The sequence below is a fragment of the Danio rerio genome, chromosome 7, assembly GCF_049306965.1.
Source record: "Danio rerio strain Tuebingen ecotype United States chromosome 7, GRCz12tu, whole genome shotgun sequence".
NCBI classification, from domain to species: domain Eukaryota; kingdom Metazoa; phylum Chordata; class Actinopteri; order Cypriniformes; family Danionidae; genus Danio; species Danio rerio.
This window is the reverse complement of record NC_133182.1, coordinates 37,810,872-37,831,961: the sequence shown is the minus strand read 5'-3', so window position 1 is coordinate 37,831,961 and position 21,090 is coordinate 37,810,872. Positions and strand designations below refer to the sequence as shown.

General features: G+C 37.1%; 1 protein-coding gene across 11 annotated transcripts in view; it reads left to right on the top strand.

Annotated features, from left to right (window-relative positions):
- Positions 1-21,090, top strand: part of nkd1 (NKD inhibitor of WNT signaling pathway 1) — a 177,096-nt gene that overhangs the window by 140,935 nt on the left and 15,071 nt on the right. For all 11 annotated transcript variants that reach the window (XR_012382523.1, XR_012382524.1, XR_012382522.1 and 8 more), the window contains 1 exon segment: positions 19,727-19,784. Coding sequence is in view for 2 of the 11 variants with exons in the window: in XM_005169004.6 (XP_005169061.1) it covers positions 19,727-19,784 (58 nt within the window). In the remaining 9 variants the exon portion in view is untranslated.

The window sequence follows — 21,090 nt, the reverse complement described above, 5'->3', positions numbered from 1 at the left end:
TTCATATGGTATGGTTGGTGGGGAGTCCGAGACAGGAATCTGTTTGAATGTGTTTGTGTTGTGTTGTGCTGTGCACACTCGCCTTCACACACACATACACACACAACTTTCTTTTGTAGCACTGCTTATTACATTTTCCAGTCTGGTTTGCATTGATTCTGTGCTATTTGCAAGCACTGTAATGGCTTTTAAAGGATGTACTCACATTGAAGTTCTTCCGTTTCATCTTTTTGTTTTTTAAAGGGGTAAGTAGGAAGTAGCGTTTAGATAAATATGTCTATATGCAAATGGGAACAAAAGTAGTGAGAAAACTGCAATTAAAGGGATAGTTTGCCCAAAATGGAAAATTCTGCCATTATTTGCTCACTCTTTAATGTCATTGGTTACACATTTCCAACATTCTTCAAGGTATCTTCTGTCTAGATTCCAAGTAGGACATGTTTCTGGATTAACATCTATGTTGATCCTTGAACAACATTCCAATAAGACAATCAGAATCAAGGGATACGTTTACAGCTTATGCTAAGTTAGGCTTACAGTTGGGGTTATGCACTTCTACATAATTGTTATTCAACTATTATTAATCTCTGATTTGGGGAATATTTTACAGTTATGGTTAGGTATTAGGGGTTGGGAATAGGTATGGATTACGTTTTTGAACAAAACTGACATTCTAGGATCAACATCGATGTTAATCCAGGAGGATTGTTTCGTACTTGGCAAAATCACACCCACCCAACTTAATATAGCACTTTATACAAGAGATTGCTTTAAAGCAAGCAGTTATATAGTATTATAGCTTTATAGAATTTAAATAAAGTCAGTGTTGATTTTAATTAGAAGCACAACATCAATTTCTGTTGTAAAGCAGCTCTTTATTGTGTTCATCTTTTAACTAATGAGCATTTCTATGACAAATAATGCTCAACCTATTACATAATCACCATAGATCAATGGTATATTAAATGTGTTTACCAGTCAAATCAATATTTTCTGGAGAGTTAATTCCAGAAGGCTGTTTGACCAAACTGTTGAATAAAACTTTTTTTTTAAAGATAGAAAAAAAGATTTTTTTCAGAGAAAAACAAAGTATTTCACTATTTGATTTGGCTTGAAAATTTATTTTTTTTACCTCATGAAGGTCGAATTCATGAAATGTTAGCATGTTGAGTTGTGGTCCTCATGTGGGTAATGTAAGTCTAGGTTTACAATTTCCTGTCCCTTATATTCAGACCTACTGTTTTAATTTTGTGTAAAAAAACTTTAAAGTCCACGTGAAATCAAAATGTACATTATTTATTAAGCTAACGCACATTGATATTTTTTATGTAAACAATTAATCCGTGCAAGTCATAATTTTTATTTTTATTTTTTGGTAAAATTTAGGTGTCTCTCTGTTGACGTCAGTTTGACAGCTTCAACCAGAATATTTTAATCTTGCCCTTATTACTTTAAACTGACTACTTTACACTTATTACTTTAAACTTTAAAACTAATTGATTTGTGTTCTGTTCTGTGCAAATGTGCTGCAATTAGTGTCTATTAGTGTTAGTGTCAGTCTATTTCACAATCAAGCGTGTTTACACCTGATATAAATATGTATTTTGCCTATCCCCTATCCTATCCGCCTATATATAGGGTTTAAAATCTTTGAATTTTGTTTTTCACTTTTATCCATTTGCAAAGATAGTCAAAAACAATGTATTTGAACAGCCACAAAAGACATTATGTTGAAATAAATATATGAACTTTTGTTTTGAATGTGAATATAAATAAAGCATAATATTCTCTTTGCGGTCTTGGTTCTAACTCAAACTCATAATGTTCAATGAAGGTTTGCAGCTACCAGAACAGTAATGTAAGCTCGGTATTATTTCCCATCGGCTTCTTTTGCATTTGTGTGTAAATTGTGGAGATCAAGAGATCTGAAAAGGTTGATACATACGGACACCCATAGAAATGATAAACGTGGTCAGAAATATACAATAGGAATGGATTAAAGCATCAGGTGTAAATGGAAACATGTCTCTGATCTTCATCTGAACTGATCGACCACTTAACACGGTATTGCAGCTTTCACCGAGTTAGCACCTCTGCATTAAAACCAGCTGAATTACACTATCAAAGAAGAAAAATCATAACTCAGTCAGCTTCAAAGTGCCAAGACCAGACGATGTTACGACTTTGAAATGTGGCTTTTGAAAACCACTCTGAAACCAGTTGGCACAACAGTTCTAAACTAGGGCAAACCAGACAACATCATAGCTTTAAACACAATCTCCACCGCAGTCAAAAGCGGCCAATAGGTCAGCTATAAACCAAGCCTGATCGTGACTTTGAAAGCATTCTGTATCACTCTGTGTGTAGTATCGCTCAGAGACCAAACACTTTGAAGCCCAGATCAAATACAGAACTGTAATTCTAAAAATAATTTCTTTAGAAATTCTAGAACTTTTTTGGGGGGGAGGGGAAATTTTGGATTCCAAGTCTTGCTTTTGAAACCCTTCCTGAAAACACACAACACTTTCCTCTCTACTGCCGTCTTCAGAATTGTCTTTATTGTAGCACAAAGCATGACAGTATATGCACTAAATCCTTTGTCTCTTTAATTCCCCTCCCAATATCCAAAGTATTTCTTTCACTTTAAGCTTCAAGTGTAGTTGTCACACACTAACCCTCAGATTTCTTTCTCTTTCTGTTCTAGATGTCAGATTTTCCATGTCTCTCCAGGGTTGGTTGAGAACGGGTGACAGAAAGAGATTGAAAGACAGAGGGTGGGGGCAGAAGAGAAAAGCTGTTTTTTTCCTATAAAAGAGAAAGAAAAGGGAAGAGGGAGGAGGGTGCCTCTGGGGAGCGGGACAGCACCTGGCTCCAGTGTTGGGCTGTTAAGGGGCTCCTAAAAGAGGAGAAGAGATGAGAAGGGTAGAGGGGAACACAAGAGAAGTAGATTGTTCTTGCAGGACAGGAGGAGTGAAGGGACCTGCTACTGACTGCTCGGTCTACCTCCTTTAGCAAGTGCTTGTCACTGTTTAATGTTCACATTACTACAGCAGACTGAATTTACTACTTTTTTTTTTAGAAGCGTGAAACATATCTGTCAGATCAGATCATGTAAACACTTTAAATACTTTTTTATGGAGTGTGAAAAAGTTTTTAAAAAGTGTAGAAAGGTTTCAGAAGTTTGGATTTTTTTTTAAAAACACACTAAGGATTCATTTAGTTGCTCAAAAAGACAATATTATAGTGTTGTTCTGATATATTATTACAGTTTATTACAAATTTATTACAGTGTCTTTAAGAGCGTACTCACACTAGGAACAGTTTACTTTACTTTTACTTTACTTTATTTATAAAGCACAATAAAACAACAATGTTGATCATCCGTCTGATACTTCAGCCTCCACATCAAAGTTCTTAAAAGCAAAGAAAGTCAAGGTGCTTTAGGATTGGCCAGCCCAGTCACTAGACATGAACATAATTGAGTATGTCTGGAGTAAGACGGAGGAATAGAATCATGATAAACTCTAGGAGTTCTGCAATAACACTTACTTTGCTATTCCAGATGACTTTATTAATAAGTTATTTGAGTCATTGCAGAGATGTCTGGACGCAGCAAAGTCAGACCTTACTGTCCTAATCGAATCATAAATATCAAGGCATGATCATATTTTATTTAGTTAAAATAAGCTAGAGCTCTTTGCCTTTCATAAAAGCCACTTCTGATACCAAATGATCAACTAGAAGTCAAGTTATTATTTGTTGTTGCTAAAATTGGATAGGTAACAAGACTTTTGTCAAGCAGTGTATATGCATCACATTTCAAAAGGACAGATTATTTTACTTACCAAAATGCTAACTGTGACTGTCACTGGCTCATTCATTGAGGTTTATGAATGGCTCTGTATCCGAGAACAGCAGCACGTGCCCCGCATCTGTGTGAGGATAACCTGTAATGAGGTGGAACTTGAAAGGCAGCTCTGAGGTGGCTGGACTTTCCTCTCCAGTTACTCTTGCTTAGTAGACATGCACCAGTGGTTTGGAAAGCATTACAGTCATCTCAGTTGTAGGCGATTTAAATGGCTTGCCCCGCGTTTTGTATGTGCTTTTCCATTTAACTCTGAGTAATGCAAGTGTGTAAGTATGCATGTAAAAATAGTGTTCAGGTATGTGTGGCATGGGGGTGTGCCGGGGGAAAGGATGGCGCCTGGCTAGGTGCATCAGAGAGAGAAAGTGTGTGTGTGTGTGTGTCCGTGTGTGTGTTGTGCAGTAAAGCACGTCTGTCCGGATGTGCTCTAGAGATCAAAGTGCATAGTGGGAATGTGTGGACTGAGTTGCCAGGATTAACAGCTGAGAATTGGGCTGTGTTTTCCAAATTTCCTTAAACACACACACACACATCCACAGGCACAAGCAGCTAAGCAGGACAGTGTTTTTCTGACCTCCTCAACACCCCTATTTATTCAGCTGCTCTGACACATTTATGATTCTTCCATACTTCAAAGGGTAAGACTGATATACTTGTCTTATCTGCAAATGAACATTTACTATAGTATAAACTGATAAACATACACATATAATATCTTTATATTATAATGACAGTTTTCACAGAACCATTAAGCAGGTCAACTGTTTTCAACCCTGATTAAAATCAGAAATGTTTCTTGAGCAGGACATCAGCATATTAAAATGATTTTCTGTTAAACAGTTGTTTTAAATTGGAACGTTTTACAATATTGCTGTTTTTTCCTAAGCAGAGGAGAATATTTTCAAACAGTGCCTAATTTGTAAATGAATAATTCCCGGAATAAAACCAGGAAATTAAAGTTATCGTGATTGACGTTCTCCAAACAGTTTCAGTTTTCCCAGGAACATGACGTCAGTAAACGGTGATAGCACAAAAAAAGAGCATCACATTGCTGAACGGTCTTTAATTATTTTGTGGCGTTTAACGTTATAGGTCAGTTATGGATAATCAAAACCTATAGCTACAAACAAAAATCATATAAACAATCACTGTTAAGTTCACTTCACTATTATATGCCAAGTGAAAAACAAAAAAACTAAATGACTTAGTCTACTCTTCAAGACGAGCCCACAGTTACCTCTTTCATCACGTTTTCTGGCTGACTTAAGATCCCTTTGTTTCTGTCTCCCGGTACCCTGATCCATTCGCGCAGTTTAATCGTATTAAGATCTCTTTTGATCAGGCTCATTATTAGATTTACTCGTGGTTTTAAAAATTGAAAATATGCTTGACTTTTTTGACATTTTAAAAATACAAACATTATTTAGGTTGGCTACTATGCCATTATTTTAATTCGCTACTCACTGCGCGGGAAACAACAATCGCCAACCAAAAAGAATGTAAGTAAACATAAGAAAGCCGATGAAAATAATGTTGAGGGCCAATAATTAAATGTGACTTTTGCTTTAACTTGTGCATGGTGACTACCGTTATGTGTGTGTGCGCACACACAATGCACACAGCCTTTGCTTGCACTCATTTACATTTTCTATCTCTCTCTCTCTCTCACACACACACACACACACACACACACACACACACGTAAGTATTCACTATGCACAAGTTAATGCTGAATCCATTAAAATAAATACCAGAACGCAAAACGTAAATATGGGCGATGCGGCTCAATGGTCAGCACTGTCATCTCGTAGCAAGAAGGTCGCTGGTTTGAGCCTCGACTGGGTCAGTTGGCATTACTGTTTAAAAATTTGCATGAACTCCCCCTGTTTGCTTGGGGTTCCCCCACAGTCCAAAGACATGCGCTATAGGTGAATTGAAAAAGCTAAATTGACGGTATTGGATGAGTGTGAATCAGTGTGTATGGTTGTTTCCCAATAATGGGTCGCAGCTGGAAGGGCATCTGCTGCGTGAAACATATGCTGGATAAGTTGACGTTTCATTCCGCTGTAATGACTCCTAATTAATAAAGAGACTAAGCCAAAAATAAAACGAATGAATGAATGAAAACACGAATATCTGACATTTTATAGAACAGGATCTGGCAATATCCGGCTCAAATTAAGGACTGCTTTCAGATTTTACTGATCCCAAATTTCTTAGCTCCACAAAGAAACAGTAATAAGCCCAAAAAAGCAGAGAAACAGTTTTTTGTTGCAATATTTAATTCATGTTCACAGTGCTGTCTATATTTTTAGAGCACTTATGAAATGGTAATATTGAAGGGCTTGTTACATCTCTGACTTGCTGTTTCCACAACTCTCCAGATCTCTGTTACTCTGCTGTTTAAAGTCCTTCAGAGAGGAACAGGCCGGAGTTTCAAACACATTGTTTGAAAAGTCTTTTTTTTCTGTATTTTGGGTTTGCAGTTTAGCTATTCCTTTTCTCTGCCTTTAAAGAGAAAAGGAAGAGGGGAAATAGGGAGAAGGTAAAGGAGGGATCACCTAAGGGGAAGAGAGTGCAGAACAAACGGGAAGCTCTGCTTCATTTTCAGTGCTTCAAAGCGCTCGCTCTCTCCACAGCTTTCATGCTTTAAAAGTGTCTCTAGTAAATGAGAGCGCAACCTCACTAGTATTATATGTTTGCTTCATTTTATCTCAATAAGTGTCCTGTTGTTGCCAGCAAAGTGATAAGATTGATGCTTTTATCTCTCAGTAACTATTCTGCCAACAGCCTCTTTCTGTCGAATCTGTCAGTGATACTGTGTAGCTTAGTTATGTGATGTGGATGCTTTGTTAGTCGTCTAGCTGTGAGAAAAAACACATTGTGTTTTTGGAATGTTAAAGCACTCTTCTAGCTCCTGTGTTTGTATCGGCTGCGTAGACTTCCTCTTAACGTCCTGCCTCAACTTCCTGTTTTAATAGGAAATGGTTCACTTCATTTCACGGTCTTTGATGCACAAAAACACAGGATCAAACAGACTTTATAAGCACAATCATGCTCACATCCAGTTTAATAAATCTGCATTTGTTAAGCTTTCTGTAGCCGCATTAGTAGAAATGATGTCTGCATCTCCGCACAGAGCATGTCTATGTGTAAGAGAGACCGGAGTGTGTGTGTGTGTGTGTTTTTGTGTGGACAGCAAGTGTGCGGTGACATCAGCATAGAGCGCTTTGAAGTGGATGAGGTAATGTGTGAGGAAATGTTTGCAATGTTAATCTCATCGGAGAAATTACTAAAGAGTCTCTGCAGACACTGACACAAGCGGCTGCCCACACACACCCACTAATGATCTCTTTATGTCCACTTTGCAAATATGCTACAGAAAAAGCATAAAGTGTACAGATGCATATGTGAAGTTACCATCTAATCACTAGTATATCCAGGATACAAGACACAGCAGCTTCTCCAAACACTGGGACTGCTAAATGTAGCTAATCTATTGTCTGACCCTACACAGCTGAACTATTCTTACAGCCTCTGTCTGTCTTTTACTTTCTCTTTGGTAATTGAGCATTCTGTTCAGAGATGTTTATCAAGACTAAAGTTATGTTTTCTGTCCTGTGGTGAAGGAGATAAAGCCATCATGAGATACATAAACAGATAAATATCTAATAGTGCTCTAATTATTCAGTAAAGCGAACCATTTGAACAGACGTATGGATCCTCTGTATTTTTGTTGTTCAGCTTACTGTTTTAAAAACCAGTGATTCAGTAAATTAAGGCTGATTTAGACTTCTGTGTTGAGTGATCGATGTGACACATGGCGCATGTCTTGCACGTTGTCGTGCATTCACATTTCTGTGCGCTTTTTGTGTTGCTCTGCAATAACACTTCCGAAAGGCTAGCTGGCAGTTGGTTTTTATGTTCTTCTGTGTCGAGTTTCTTCACTGGTGTTTTGTTTTTTTCTGAACGCTACCTTAATTTACAAGTAGCTCAAACGCGCTCATTCAGAGTCGGGAACCTGTAGACGTGCAACAACATTAATCATAAAGTAAACACAAGACAACAGTTTCCATCTAGAGCTTCTTCACAGGACTCGACACTTGTAAACACTCGCTCCAACGGGTTCGTGCGGCTCTTCGTCCCGCCCACACTGGTCATAGCTATCAAGCTAACCAATCACAGAGCTTGCGTTATGCATTGTTGCTACTATAAAAAGCTTGAAACATTGAAGCAAAGGATGATTTGCACAGACATAGCACATTGCAATTATTAACAGCCCATTCATAGCAAATTGTACAATAAAGTCATTATTTTTTTGCTTTTCTTTGTACACAGGTCTTCTGTTAGCATCATTAAATTAAAGATGAAACGCTCATTTAATGTAAATTTGTATTTATTCAGTTTTTAAATTTTCAGTAATACTGTATTACTGACTAATATGAAAACGTTAATATGATTTACTTACAATACAGTTTGTAAAGTAATAATTTCTGTCTTTATATATATATATATATATATATATATATATATATATATATATATATATATATATATATATATATATATATATATATGAAAGACTTATTTTGTTTACCAAATAAATTGATCTAATAGGATTTGCATTGTAAACATTAAATAAAAGTTACAAATGTATTATTTTTTATTTAACGTATTTAATGTATTATTTTTTATTTAAATTTTTTTTATTTAATTCATTCCACGTATAACTGCAGATTTTTCACAATATTCTGTGCAGACATAGCAAAAAATGTCAGCAGATTCTGTCTGGCCTTAGTTAAAGGCAAGGCAAGGCAAGATTATTTACATAGCACATTTCATGGTTATTCAAAGTGCTTTACATAAACAAGAATAAAAGAAACAAGAAAATCTATTAAATAGAAGAATTAAAAATGATTAAACAGATTGAAATGTGTTAAAACAGGTTATAAAGTATTATAGTATTATATAGTATAGAGTAGTAAATAGTAAAATATTATATCATATTATATATAGTGCTGGGCAAAGGTTAATCATGATAAAAAACCCAAATAAAAGTTTGTTTTGACCTGGAATGTTTTGATGGTGTTCTTGGTACCTTTCGGTCTTTGAATGTTTCACGGCTCTTGCTGTCTGTGGAGGATCAGAGAGCTCTTGGAGTTCAGAAAAACATATCTTAATTTCTGTTCTGAAGATTAACGAAGGTCATACGGGTTTGGAACAGCATGAGGGTGAGTAATTAATGACAAAATTTACATTTTTGGGTGAACTAATCCTTTAAACATCCCATCAGTTGCATGCTTTCCTGCTCGGTTCTCTGCAAGTTCACAGCAGATCAGTGGTAGTTAACAGTCCAGCCTGAATGTGTTATTTATTTTAATTTTTTTAGATGTTTACAGTTTGAGCTCACTAACTGATTTTTTTCAGCTGCCTTTCAACTATGAGCTACACCATATATCAAATCATCCGAATCAAATTTTAGGATTGATGTGCATGACCGTATCTGTCTGCATCTCAGCATTTACAGATCCCCTGTTAACCAGCACTTATTTGAGGAGATTAAAAGATACACATCAATCTATATCCAGAGATATGTTTATTTCTTAGAATCTGAAGGGAAAAATGCTGAAACTGGATGAGGACAAAGACTATAGAATACACAAGACATGTCACTTCTATAGTTTTGAATGGGGAAAAGTGTAACGGTCAATATAGCGTTTGAAGCCCCGCCTACATGAGCCAATCATCGATCTCTATAGACTGACATTTCTCCGGGGTAGAACTCCGACCAGACGTGTGCTTTCACAACAGTTTTGTGGTCAACAAACACACTGGAATCTCATAGAATACTTGCTTCACAGACATAAAAATACATCCAAATAAAGCTTGAAATCTCTACTTTAAAAGGAACCAACGACACTAATATTTTTCGTTTTGTAATCCGTATGAAACTAACGTGAGGTACAGTCTTTCCTGTCAAACACACATCACATGACAGCAATTACTTAAAACACCCACAAACTTGTAGACAAAGAGTCACTGTCATTTCTGGAGGAAATTCAACATCAATACCAAGTTGTGGATTACTTCAGAAGAGCGGGGCGATCAGAGAATCATTATCCAGAGGGTGATAATGAGTAGAATGGTCGTAAATGAGGTTGGTGTCGTGACCTCTTTCCTTTTGAGTGTGCATGTGCATTAGTTCAGGCAACCTAAAAATATGCACAATTTATTTGATTCAAACAATTAGAATTTAAACTTATGAGACGGTTATTGTTTAACCTTATTGGTGAGTACAAATATGTAGTGTAATCGTAAGCTTAACAAACAGTTTTGGAAAATATGATGCTTCCCCATTCACACAGAATACCTGAGCATACAGCGTTTTAAAGATGGCCGCAGAGTGAAATGACTTGCCTTAAAGCAGGGGTGTCCAAACTCAGTCCTGCAGGGCCAGTGTCCTGCATCTTTTAGTTCCAACCCCAAATAAACACACCTAAATAAGCTAATTAAGCTCTTTCTAGGCATTCTAAAAACTTTGGTAGGTGTGTTGAAGAAAGTTGGAGCTAAACTATGCAGGACACCAACCCTCCAGGACTGATTTGGACACCCCTTCCTTAAGGGACTTTGATGAGGATGAATCTTTGTGTTCTCTATGCATCATCAAAGGGATCTTACTTTAAAAGACTCTACTCAGGTATGCTAAAGTGCATAAAAAATATGTACTTAATGTTATACTTGAAGACTGTACTTAATGCTATAGGAGTACAGTCTGATCTAATGGCTTTAGCAGTGACCATTGAGCTCCTTCTTACATGCAGATCACTCTGAAGAATTGTTGAGCCACTAAGTGAAATTAGTCAGGAACGCTGTACAACTCTTAATGGTGTTCTCTTAATCTGAATAAATAATAAACTAAGAGAAAGTTGGCAACATTATGAGTTTATTGAATGTAAATCTTTTTCTCTTTGAAGCTGACAAGCGCTCCCGGCACACATGAACATATACTTTGTACGGCAAGCCCTGAAGGGACAAATAAACATCACACACATTCAGAGGGTGAAGTCATTCCATGAATTGCATTCTAATACAATTGTCTCCATTTGCACTGTGCCTCTTTCTTCATGTTGATTAGCTGCCAAAATGGGGCATTGCAAAACATGACAGGGAATCCAAGAGGAATGTCAGAGGGAGTTGTTTCATTTGTTACCGCTCTTCTAGTCTTAATCGGCGTGTCAGACTTGCACAGTTCCAGCAACAAAAGTAAGACAGTGTGGTGCTAGTGTTTAAGACATAGTTCATCCAAAAACAAAACTTCTGTCACAATTTGACCACCTTCTAAGAACTACCCTATGAAGATATCTGCTTGTTAAGTCGTGACAACACAACAGTCTCTGGACTTGCTGCATCACAGACACCAATATTTTAACAATTCATAAAATATGAATCCCTTTCTGGCCATCTGATATTAGGCATGGATATATATACACACACTGTAAAACCCAATAAGTTAAGGTAGCTTAAACTGATTGAGGATTGCAACAAACCATTTAAGTTCAAAAACTAATCCTAATGAGTACTGTAAACTTAATCCATTTGAGTAAAAGAAGCAGTTTGAATACTGTAAAACCCAATAAGTTAAGGCAACTCAGACTGTTTGAGTAAAAAAAAATTAATCTATATGAGTACTGTGAACTTACTCGATTTAAGTTGACATAATGAGGTATTCCATTAAATCATTGCCTTCAACACTGAGTTCAAAACTCTTTTGAAATGAATAGAATTAACTTTCAGTCAATTTTGAGTTAACTACACTCATTTCATTTGATAAAGTTGACTGTTGGGTTTTACAGTATGGCGATTGTGATTTTCGAAAGCATAACATTGCTTTGTAAACATTTTTTTAATTCCAGTTGGTTGAGCCTCCACATACATTTTGATATAGTTGCTGAACCCGGAAGCCACTTTGTAATTGTATATCCATACAATGCAAGTTAATGTAGTCTAAAACAACTTTACCATCTAATTTTCCTTTTTCAAATAGAGGAAAAAACATAGAATGACACAAAGGTGAGCAAACGATGACAAAATATTTGTTTTGGGTGACCTGTCCCTTTAAGAGTGCAGTACTGACGGTTCAGTCAGTAGTTCAGGTTGTCTGGGTTGTCTGTTCTGCTCATTATAAAGTACAGGGTGCTTATATAGGTCACCACACTCCAGACTCTTTCATCTTCACATGTAGGAAAGTATGTAGGGTACTGGGGGGAGGACAGGGAGTCGTTTTTGGATTGGCCCTGTAGCTAAAGAGGACTGGTTTTGCCGTGCCCTCAGCACAGGGGGTCACACTCGCATATACATCTCCTCTCCTAAGATGTAACCATATACGCTTAAGCAAGATAACAGACATGGAAGATTTAACAGGAATTCAGTTTCAAGTCTTTTTCCGTCATCTCTCATTACTATATATCCGCAGCTGAATGTTTCTCTGGTGAAATATGGCACCTGTAGGTGCATGTGTCTTTCTGAAGGCTTAAACTGTACTAAAAATTGAGTGTTTCTGGTTGGCTGCAGTTCACAGCACTGGAACCCTCCATCTTTCTTTCATTCCTTGTTTTAATATGATTAGGACTGTGGTCTGTGAGTGTGAAAAGCAAAGGTGACAGAGACGGATTGAGAAGGCGACAGAGACAGAGGCGACGCTCTTAATTAGGTTTTCCCGGGTTTGATGACGTTCCAAGGCTGCGGCCTAGAGAAAGCTTGGCGACTGATCGTGTCTGTGTGTTTTATGTGTGCGTGTGTGTGTCTGGCCCGGGATCATGCAGAACTGTCATCAGCTGTGTAAATTGTCCATCAGCCCTTGTGGCGTGGCGAGCAGACAGAAAATACAGACACAGATTTGTGTGGGACTTTCCACAACACACACACACACACACACACAGTTATTTAGATAAATGCATATGTTCAGATACACACACACATGTACCTTAATTATAAATTGAATAAGGCCATATTCAAATGTGTACCTTAAGTTGAATTTAGGTTACCTGTCAAGAAGAAACTTTTCCATCAAATTCCTAAATCTTGTGAAAGTCTGTGCATTTCAGTAATTCTTCAAATACTTATGAAAGGGAATGTTTTGCCTGTAACATGTCGTTCGCAGTCCCATCACCAACTAAACACCCTCTGGCTCAGCTTGTTAGTCTTCTACACCCCAAACTCTCTCAATTGGTTGAGCTTGAAAGTGATTGCCAGATTTGATTCGACTGCTCTTGAGACTTATATTTGTGTGTGTGTGTGTGTGTGTGTGTGTGTGTGTGTGTGTGTGTGTGTGTGTGTGTGTGTGTGTGTGTGTGTGTGTGTGTGTGTGTGTGTGTGTGTGTGTGTGTGTGTGTGTGTGTGTGAGAGATGACTACTATATTTTAGACAGCTGTTAAACATGGGCAGCCAACCGATAATGCATAACGTGAAATTTAAGTTATGTCCAGTGTTTAAGCATAGGCTGGTAATGTTTGAGGGGTTGTGTACTGTACTGTGTGGGACTGTCTGTCCTATTTGGTTATATAATACCAATAGTCCAGCCTATTGAGACCTCTAATCTAATTGTAGGGAAGGTGTGTCTTGTGTAGAGATCATTGTTGTTTATTTCTCTCTCTCTGCACCTCTCACATTTTTCTGTAGCCTATATAATATTATAAGAAGTTGCAGCTTTGTCTCTTCTAGAAAAATCCATAATTTAAGATGTAGTCATTCATAGGTGTGGGATGATAACCATTTTCAAGGTATACCGCTCTTTGGAAAAGCCAAGGTTTTAAAACCGACAACATTTTTTGCTATATTGTTTCTAAGGTATATGTAAGATTTTTTATTTTACGTTTTTTATTTTGTTTAGTTTTTAGGACAACAGTATCTTCAGCAGAAAAGAGATCCAAAATCGTCGTAAAATTGTAAATAAATCTGTGTTTTTGCAACAAATGAAGACAGCAGAAGTCAATGATTCATTTGAAATATTTTGCCTTATTTAGCATTTATTTTTTGTATTTATTTTTACTATATTTGGATTATAAATCCTTACTTGGCACTACATTTACTTGCTGGGGGACAGGAGATACCCTTTTCTGCCCTTATGATGACACCCTATTCTGCACATCTTCTAAACCTATTTTAAACTTATTTCATTTTTTGAACACAAAATTAATAAAAGTTGAAGTCAGAATTATTAGCCCCCCTGAATTATTAGCGCCCCTGTTTATTTTTTTACCCAATTTCTGTTTAATGGAGGGAAGATTGTTTCAGCACATTTCTAAGCATTATAGTTTCTATATAGCTTAAAGTGACATTTAAAGGCTTAACTTGGTTAATAAGGTGAACTAGGCAGGTTAGGGTATGTAGGCAAGTTATTGTATAACGATGGTTTGTTCTGTAGACTATCGAAAAAAAATTAGCTTAAAGGGGCTAATAATTTTGTCCCAAAAATGGTTATCAAAAAATTAAAAACTGCTTTTATTCTAGCCGAAATAAAACAAATAAGACTTTTTTCAGAAGAAAAAATATTATCAGACATACTGTGAAAATTTCCTTGCGCTGTTAAACACCATTTGGAAAATATTTAAAAAAGAAAAAAAATCAAAAGGGGGCTAATAATTCTGACTTCAACTGTATATTATATATTAATCAAATTATATATTGTAAAGAACATTGGACAATAAGCCAATAGCTACATTTCCTACCGCCTATTTTTATGTGCATTTTAGGAAAGGAAAGATGTGCATAAACTACCATGGAAACACTTTTACCAAACAAATACCCGTATGCGGAATAAAAAAGATCATTTGATTTTGTTATAAGAGATCATGTGATGATAAAAATGTGTGTGAATGGACAAACCAGCAAGCTGAGCACACTGTAAAACATCTTAAATGTTGTTTTGTTCATTCTAAAGCCTTAACTGTTTCAGTGTTAGTGTTTTCATATTATTAATGACACCAAGAATGTTATCAACAGCGTCTGTGTTCCGCATTTCACGCCTTCAAATGCCACCACACATTCACTGCATGTCAGGATTGCCTTCTTTTAAAACGGTGCCAGTTTTTACAATTGATGTTTGGCACCGTTAATCAGGAAGTGACGATTTTGTTCTCTTTGACTCTGATTTTGTTGCATTATTCGCTCCTTTATTCACACGTCTTTTATGGGATATTCATGTTTTGCGCATAAATTTAATTCACGTTTTTGGATGGAAACATAGCTATTGACTTCCATTGATTTTGTTTTCTACTATAGAAGTCAGTGGCTACAGGTTACCAACATCCTTCTTTCGTGTTCATGGGGTCAAATAAAAATCGTAAAAAAATTGAAACCAAGGTGAAGGTGAGAAGGTGAGAAAATGGAAATGAACATTTTTGGGTGAACTATCCTTTTAACTCTAATATACTGGCAACTAGAAAAATGAAGTGGGTCTGTGGATTACTCCGTGGGTCTGTGGATGTTCCTAAGTGATTTTAATAGTTCAACTATTTAAGTACAGATGTCAGCAAAATTCAACTCCATCTACTAGTTTTGTGCACAGACCAACAAAAAAGCATTGTATGTGAACGGTTCTTTCTCTGTGTCTCTTTCCTACTCTAAAGTTATTTGTTATTTCACTCTTGTATTTGTGCTTTCATATTGAAAGATTCATTTGGGCTGTTTCCACTGATCACAGGGCCAACAAAAACACAGCAATGAAGTGCTTGATGTAGGCTATGTGTTTATGTGTTTTGGCAAATCAGTAATGCTGCATTGGGTTCTGTGGGTATCCATTTGTAGTGAAGTATTCAAACTTCTCTTCTTTCCTGTTTTGGCTTGCGTTAAAACAAAAAGATGCGGTTGGTTTTCCGCAGAGTGTGAAACATGTTGTCTGGGAAAGAGTTTCTGGTCGCTGGCACTGATTGAGTGAAGCCCTTGTTTATGTTTCACAGGCCTTTTCATGATGTTGCTGAGGCAAAAAAACCCACAGCAGAAATGTCATTGTTCCATCTGTTATAAACATTTATAAACATAAAACAGTAACAAATATGGAGGTGAATGCGTTCACACCAGGAGTAAGTCACAGGACACGAGATCTGTCAGATGTTTTTTATTCTTTGTTTAAAATGTCGCTTGCAAGACTTCATCCGTGAAATTAGAGGACAATTCTTTTAATCAAAGCCTCTGTCAGTCTTTGCACGCAAACCGTGTCCCTCTTTTCCTCAGCGAGTTTCAATTGCGCTATAAATGGCACTTAGTCTCCATACATTAATGAGTGACCTGAAGCACATGGTCTCCCTCACACACGCTGAGTGTGTACAGATCCCTCTTCAGCCTCTCATTAACAACACTGAAGAGAGATCAGCCTCTATTGATTACACTTTCCATAGCCAATTAGCTTCTGATGTTATCTGGGAAGTGTACAAAAACATATCATTTAAAAAGGGCAGTCACAGTGGTCAGGGTCACTGCAATGCACTGCGTCTGTGTGTTATGTAGTCTGTGTTGCATTGAATTCCAAACTTCTTGTTTGGAAGGTGGTTGGATCTCAATATGAGCCATGGACATGAACAATTGGTATTCCACAGGGTTTACATTTATCACATAATATTATTGTAAAATAATATATCAGCTATGCAAAGATTAATCACATCCAAAATAAATGTTTGTGTGTGTGTATTATGTATATTTATACAACAGTTCTGTCTGGTACTTGAATGTGATATTCTGCAATATCAAAACTTGTACAGCCTCCTCACCCTTCTGTATTACTCCGCCCACACAGAGTGCCGCAGATCAATAAACTCACTACAGTTTGACAAATATTGCAGCTGTTGGACAACATAATGTACTTTTGAGGCTTTTGTAGGTGAAAATTGTAAGTGTTTAGATTGCATCCATGCAGTGACAATGCGTAGTTTAAATATTTATAGTTTTGGAGATACAGTGCGTCAGCATCTATCAGCATGTCATACTGAGCAAAGCAAAAACAGTTGATGTTCTGCTGCAAGATGGCGACAGAGACTACATAAAAAGCCCTTACAGGAGAAAAACTCGCAATTTCAAACTAGAGCTGATCAAATCATAAAACTGGTAAGTGACTTTATAAGTCGATCTCTCACTTTTGTATGCTGTAGTGCTGTATTTATACCATAGTAATCTGGCAGTGTTTCTGCTAGTGTTTGCTTTGCTTTGGCTTTTTCGGGGTTAATTATTGTGATATCCGGATTGCAGCAGAGAAATACTGGGAAATGTCTTTATACTGATGGCATTTCATGCAGTTCAGCCTTATAATTGTAAAATGTGTCATCATTTTAGACATTACGCTAGAACAGTGTTTCTCAACCACGTTCCTGGAGGTCGCACATTTTTTATGTCTCCTTAACCAAACACCTGATTCAGATCATTAGCTAATTAGCAGAGACTGAAAGACCTGTAATGGGTGTAACAGACAAAGGAGACATCCAAAACATGCAGTGCTGGTGGTCCACCAGAAACGTGGTTAAGAAAATCTAGAGAATCATTCAAATACTAGCTTTAAAAGTGGCAGCGGTTTCTGCTGTTCTGTTGTCAGCTGCAGATGTAAGTAGTTCCTCCTACAAAAGGATTTTTAGACTCTCCGTGTTTGCTTTTTCTTTTTATATATATGATTGTGCCGTCAAACTATTGTATAAATGCAATATCACACTCGTAGCAGTGTGATATGGCTGTGTATCATCACTGGTGGGACACTAAGGCAACGTACGCCTTCCACCAGTGCCATTATACAGCCATATCGCACTTCTACTAGAGTGATATTGCTCATAAATTATGTATATGCAACACATGCACAAACATAAAAAAAAAAATAATAAATATATATATATATATATATATATATATATATATATATATATATATATATATATATATATATATATTATATAGTTATATATATATAGTATATATATATATACTATAGTTTTATGTAATGTCATAATTACCATCAAAAAAATTATTGCTATTATAATAAATCATTTTTTTATTATTAACAAATAAAAATGAGCAAAAACTGATTTTATATCATAATGATATTAATGAAGAATAACTATAACCAACAAATGATAAACATATTATATTTATATTTAAATATAACAATATATATATTTTACATATAATAGACAGTGGTACTGGCAGCTGTGAGAAAACAGAAGCATGAAAGGAGCCTTTAATATAAGGGGGTGACTGGAACTCCATAGGGCTTTTATAAAGTGACTGAGAGGGGCGGACAGACGCCACAGTGATTGTGCTAAACGCCACTTAGAGGTAAAGTTCAGGGATTAGTGATTTTCTCACAGCCCTCACTGTCCTGCATAACAACACATTGCCACGTATCCACAGCGCACTCATTTGAAAGGGCCAAGCAGTGCTTTAGCCAAACTTGACCTTGAATGAGAAGGAAAAAAGTGAAAGCGAAGGAGAAATTCTGCTGACCGGTTCTCATTTCAGCCAACTGAGAAGAACTCATATTTATAATACAGCCCATCCATCATCCAGACAACGCATAATTAGCGCATGCTGTCGGCTAACCTCTGGAGCATTATGGTGAACGCGTGTGTTTGCGTGCGCGGCTTTGTGTCTCTTGTGGCCAGTGTATGGCTTGAGGCACTACAGCAAGACATTTAGTGTGCCTGTCTAGTGTGGATGAAGACAAAGCAGGCCCTCACTGGCAGAAACAACATGTTCACACACGCAGCTGGAGAGCTTCGGCTTCACGGTCAGTCTTTGGGCCAGAGAAATGACTTGTTAGCAGCATTCAGACAGCTGGAGTGTTTAAATGAGAGAAAGACAGCAGGTTTGTTGAGACAAATGTCTTCTTCTTGACTGATGGCTGGTATAGTAAATGACAGAAAGGTTGTAGATGGCTGCTTGTGTATCCACTCACTGATATTGTCTTGTATGGGATATGTAAATGAGATCTCATAGATCTTTACTATGTTTCTACCTGGTACTGTATGTATGTTTTTGTTCCATATCAGTCGAGACACATGACTGTTTTCACCTGGTATTTACATGCCTTTTATGTGACAAACAGGTGCTATTTTGACAGCCAAATTTTTAAAGCAATCTATACATTCACACTTCAAGTGTGAGAGAAAAACATTCTCCTTATGCAGTGTCTGCCATCAGATCAGATGCTGAAATATAGCGTCAGTGTTCCCGACCTGTCAGCTGTTATAATGTGCTCCGCGGCTCTTCAATGCAAACACACACACGCGCGCGCCCGCTCCCTTTCAAATTACACCGAAGTTACCGACCGCTCCCACGATTTATTCGGATATTTATTCCCACACCGCAAGAAATCTGGTCCGATCCCTCGGCTACCGCAGTACAGCAGCGGGAATGCAGACCTCTTGTATTAACCACGTCTCCCTTCTCAATCGGCCGAAACCGGTGCAGATGCAATCTAAGCTGCATCCAATGCTTTTTAATGTGCTCACCTAACTCAGCCCCCAAACCTACCCCTCACAGTGATGTCAATAGCTAAATTGAGTTCATTGTGTCTGACATTGCAGGGTGTCTGAGGGATGCAATCTCAGCTTGCACCATAAAGGCTGCATCCAGATACTATTGAAATCAATCCAAAATTCACTATTTAAAATGAATAACAACCTTTTTATTAAACTTGTCCTGAAACCAACATGTGCATTGAATAATACCCTTTCTTGTTTTACAACAACTTAGATTAACTTTTCGATCTACTTTGTGTTGATTATTGCCATCGCTTTAGTGCGCATCGTTTTCTTGATCTGAGATGTCATATAGTTGTCTTGCTGTGAAGACGCCTAACTCTCTCTTCCACTCTTGTTTGTGCAGGATCCTCTGGATGAAGGATATGCTGAAGGTATCAGCGATGAACATTATCGTTTAGAAGGTAAACCATTACACTTAACTGATGTTTTCTTGTATATATAAAAAGCAGATTTATTAATTGCTGCATTTTAATGATGATGGAAAGATGAAAGACACTTGAGCAAAAACTGTGCAAATGATTTCAACCAACTTAGAGTGATTTGTTTCTTGTGATGTTTATTGTATCATTTGACCTTAAATCTAAGTTCAAGATCAAAAGGCTACAACATTTACAGCTTGTACGTGCTTGCACAAGGGTCAAATTTCAGTCAGGGAAGAGATCTGATTGGTTAAGGTGTTTGTGTTGCAGTTGCATCATAGTAGTCAGGAGTAAACTGTACGGAATCAGTTACCTGTAGAATTGGATGTCATACTTTTAAAATTTAAAAACAAAAACTGATGCAGATGTTTATGTGTCTGTCACAACTAATTATGGCACATGCAAAGACATAAGAGGGCTGTTAGTTACAAGTGTATATATTATCTCGCAGAAGGAAATGTAGTTTAGTGTAGTTGACAGATTCTTCCAAACCCTGTTTCATTTTCTCATCACTCCTTGTGCAAGGATATCATAAATTGTTAATTCATCTTAATCCTAATCTTAATCCAATATACAGCCGACTTTTTTATACAGTAGAACATTTTTAGCTAAAACAGTGGTTCATGGTGATTCATAAAATCAGTGGCTACCCCAGACTGCCATGAATTAACAAATTGAAGTTTTTAGACGAACTTTCCCTTAAAGTTTATAGTAGCTTGTAAAACGGGGAAACATCTTAAGGGGCCATGAATCCCCCCTGTCTCAGCAGAGTGTTTTCACACCTCTAGTTTGAAAAAAGTCAGGAAAGTGGGTGAGTCCAGCTTTGTTTAGGTGGGGGTATCCAGCAGCCAAAGAGGGAAGGGATTGCATGAAAAGGGGAGCTTCAGTACGTGCGACAACCCAACAAAGACACAGTTTACAGCGGATCTAAAAGCTGTGTGGACGTGGAGGATTTCTCTCCACCAGATTCCCCTTAGTCACATTATCTGGTTGATGGAGCTGCACTGCACTGAATACAGGAGAAAGTGAAGATGCTCCTAACGAGGCGAATATTGAAGTCTCGCAATGGTAGTTATTATGCCCAACTGTAAATAATTATTTCCAATATTACTGTAAACTACTTAGTAACTTCAGTCATTTCACTATATATTGTCTTAAAAACTAAGCGTACTGCTGACGATACTAACTAACTTTGCCATCTGGAATACATAAACAAAACATTGATCGCTCCCTTAACAAATCCGTAGAGACAGGACAATCAACACCAACTAGAACTGCATCTTTGCAG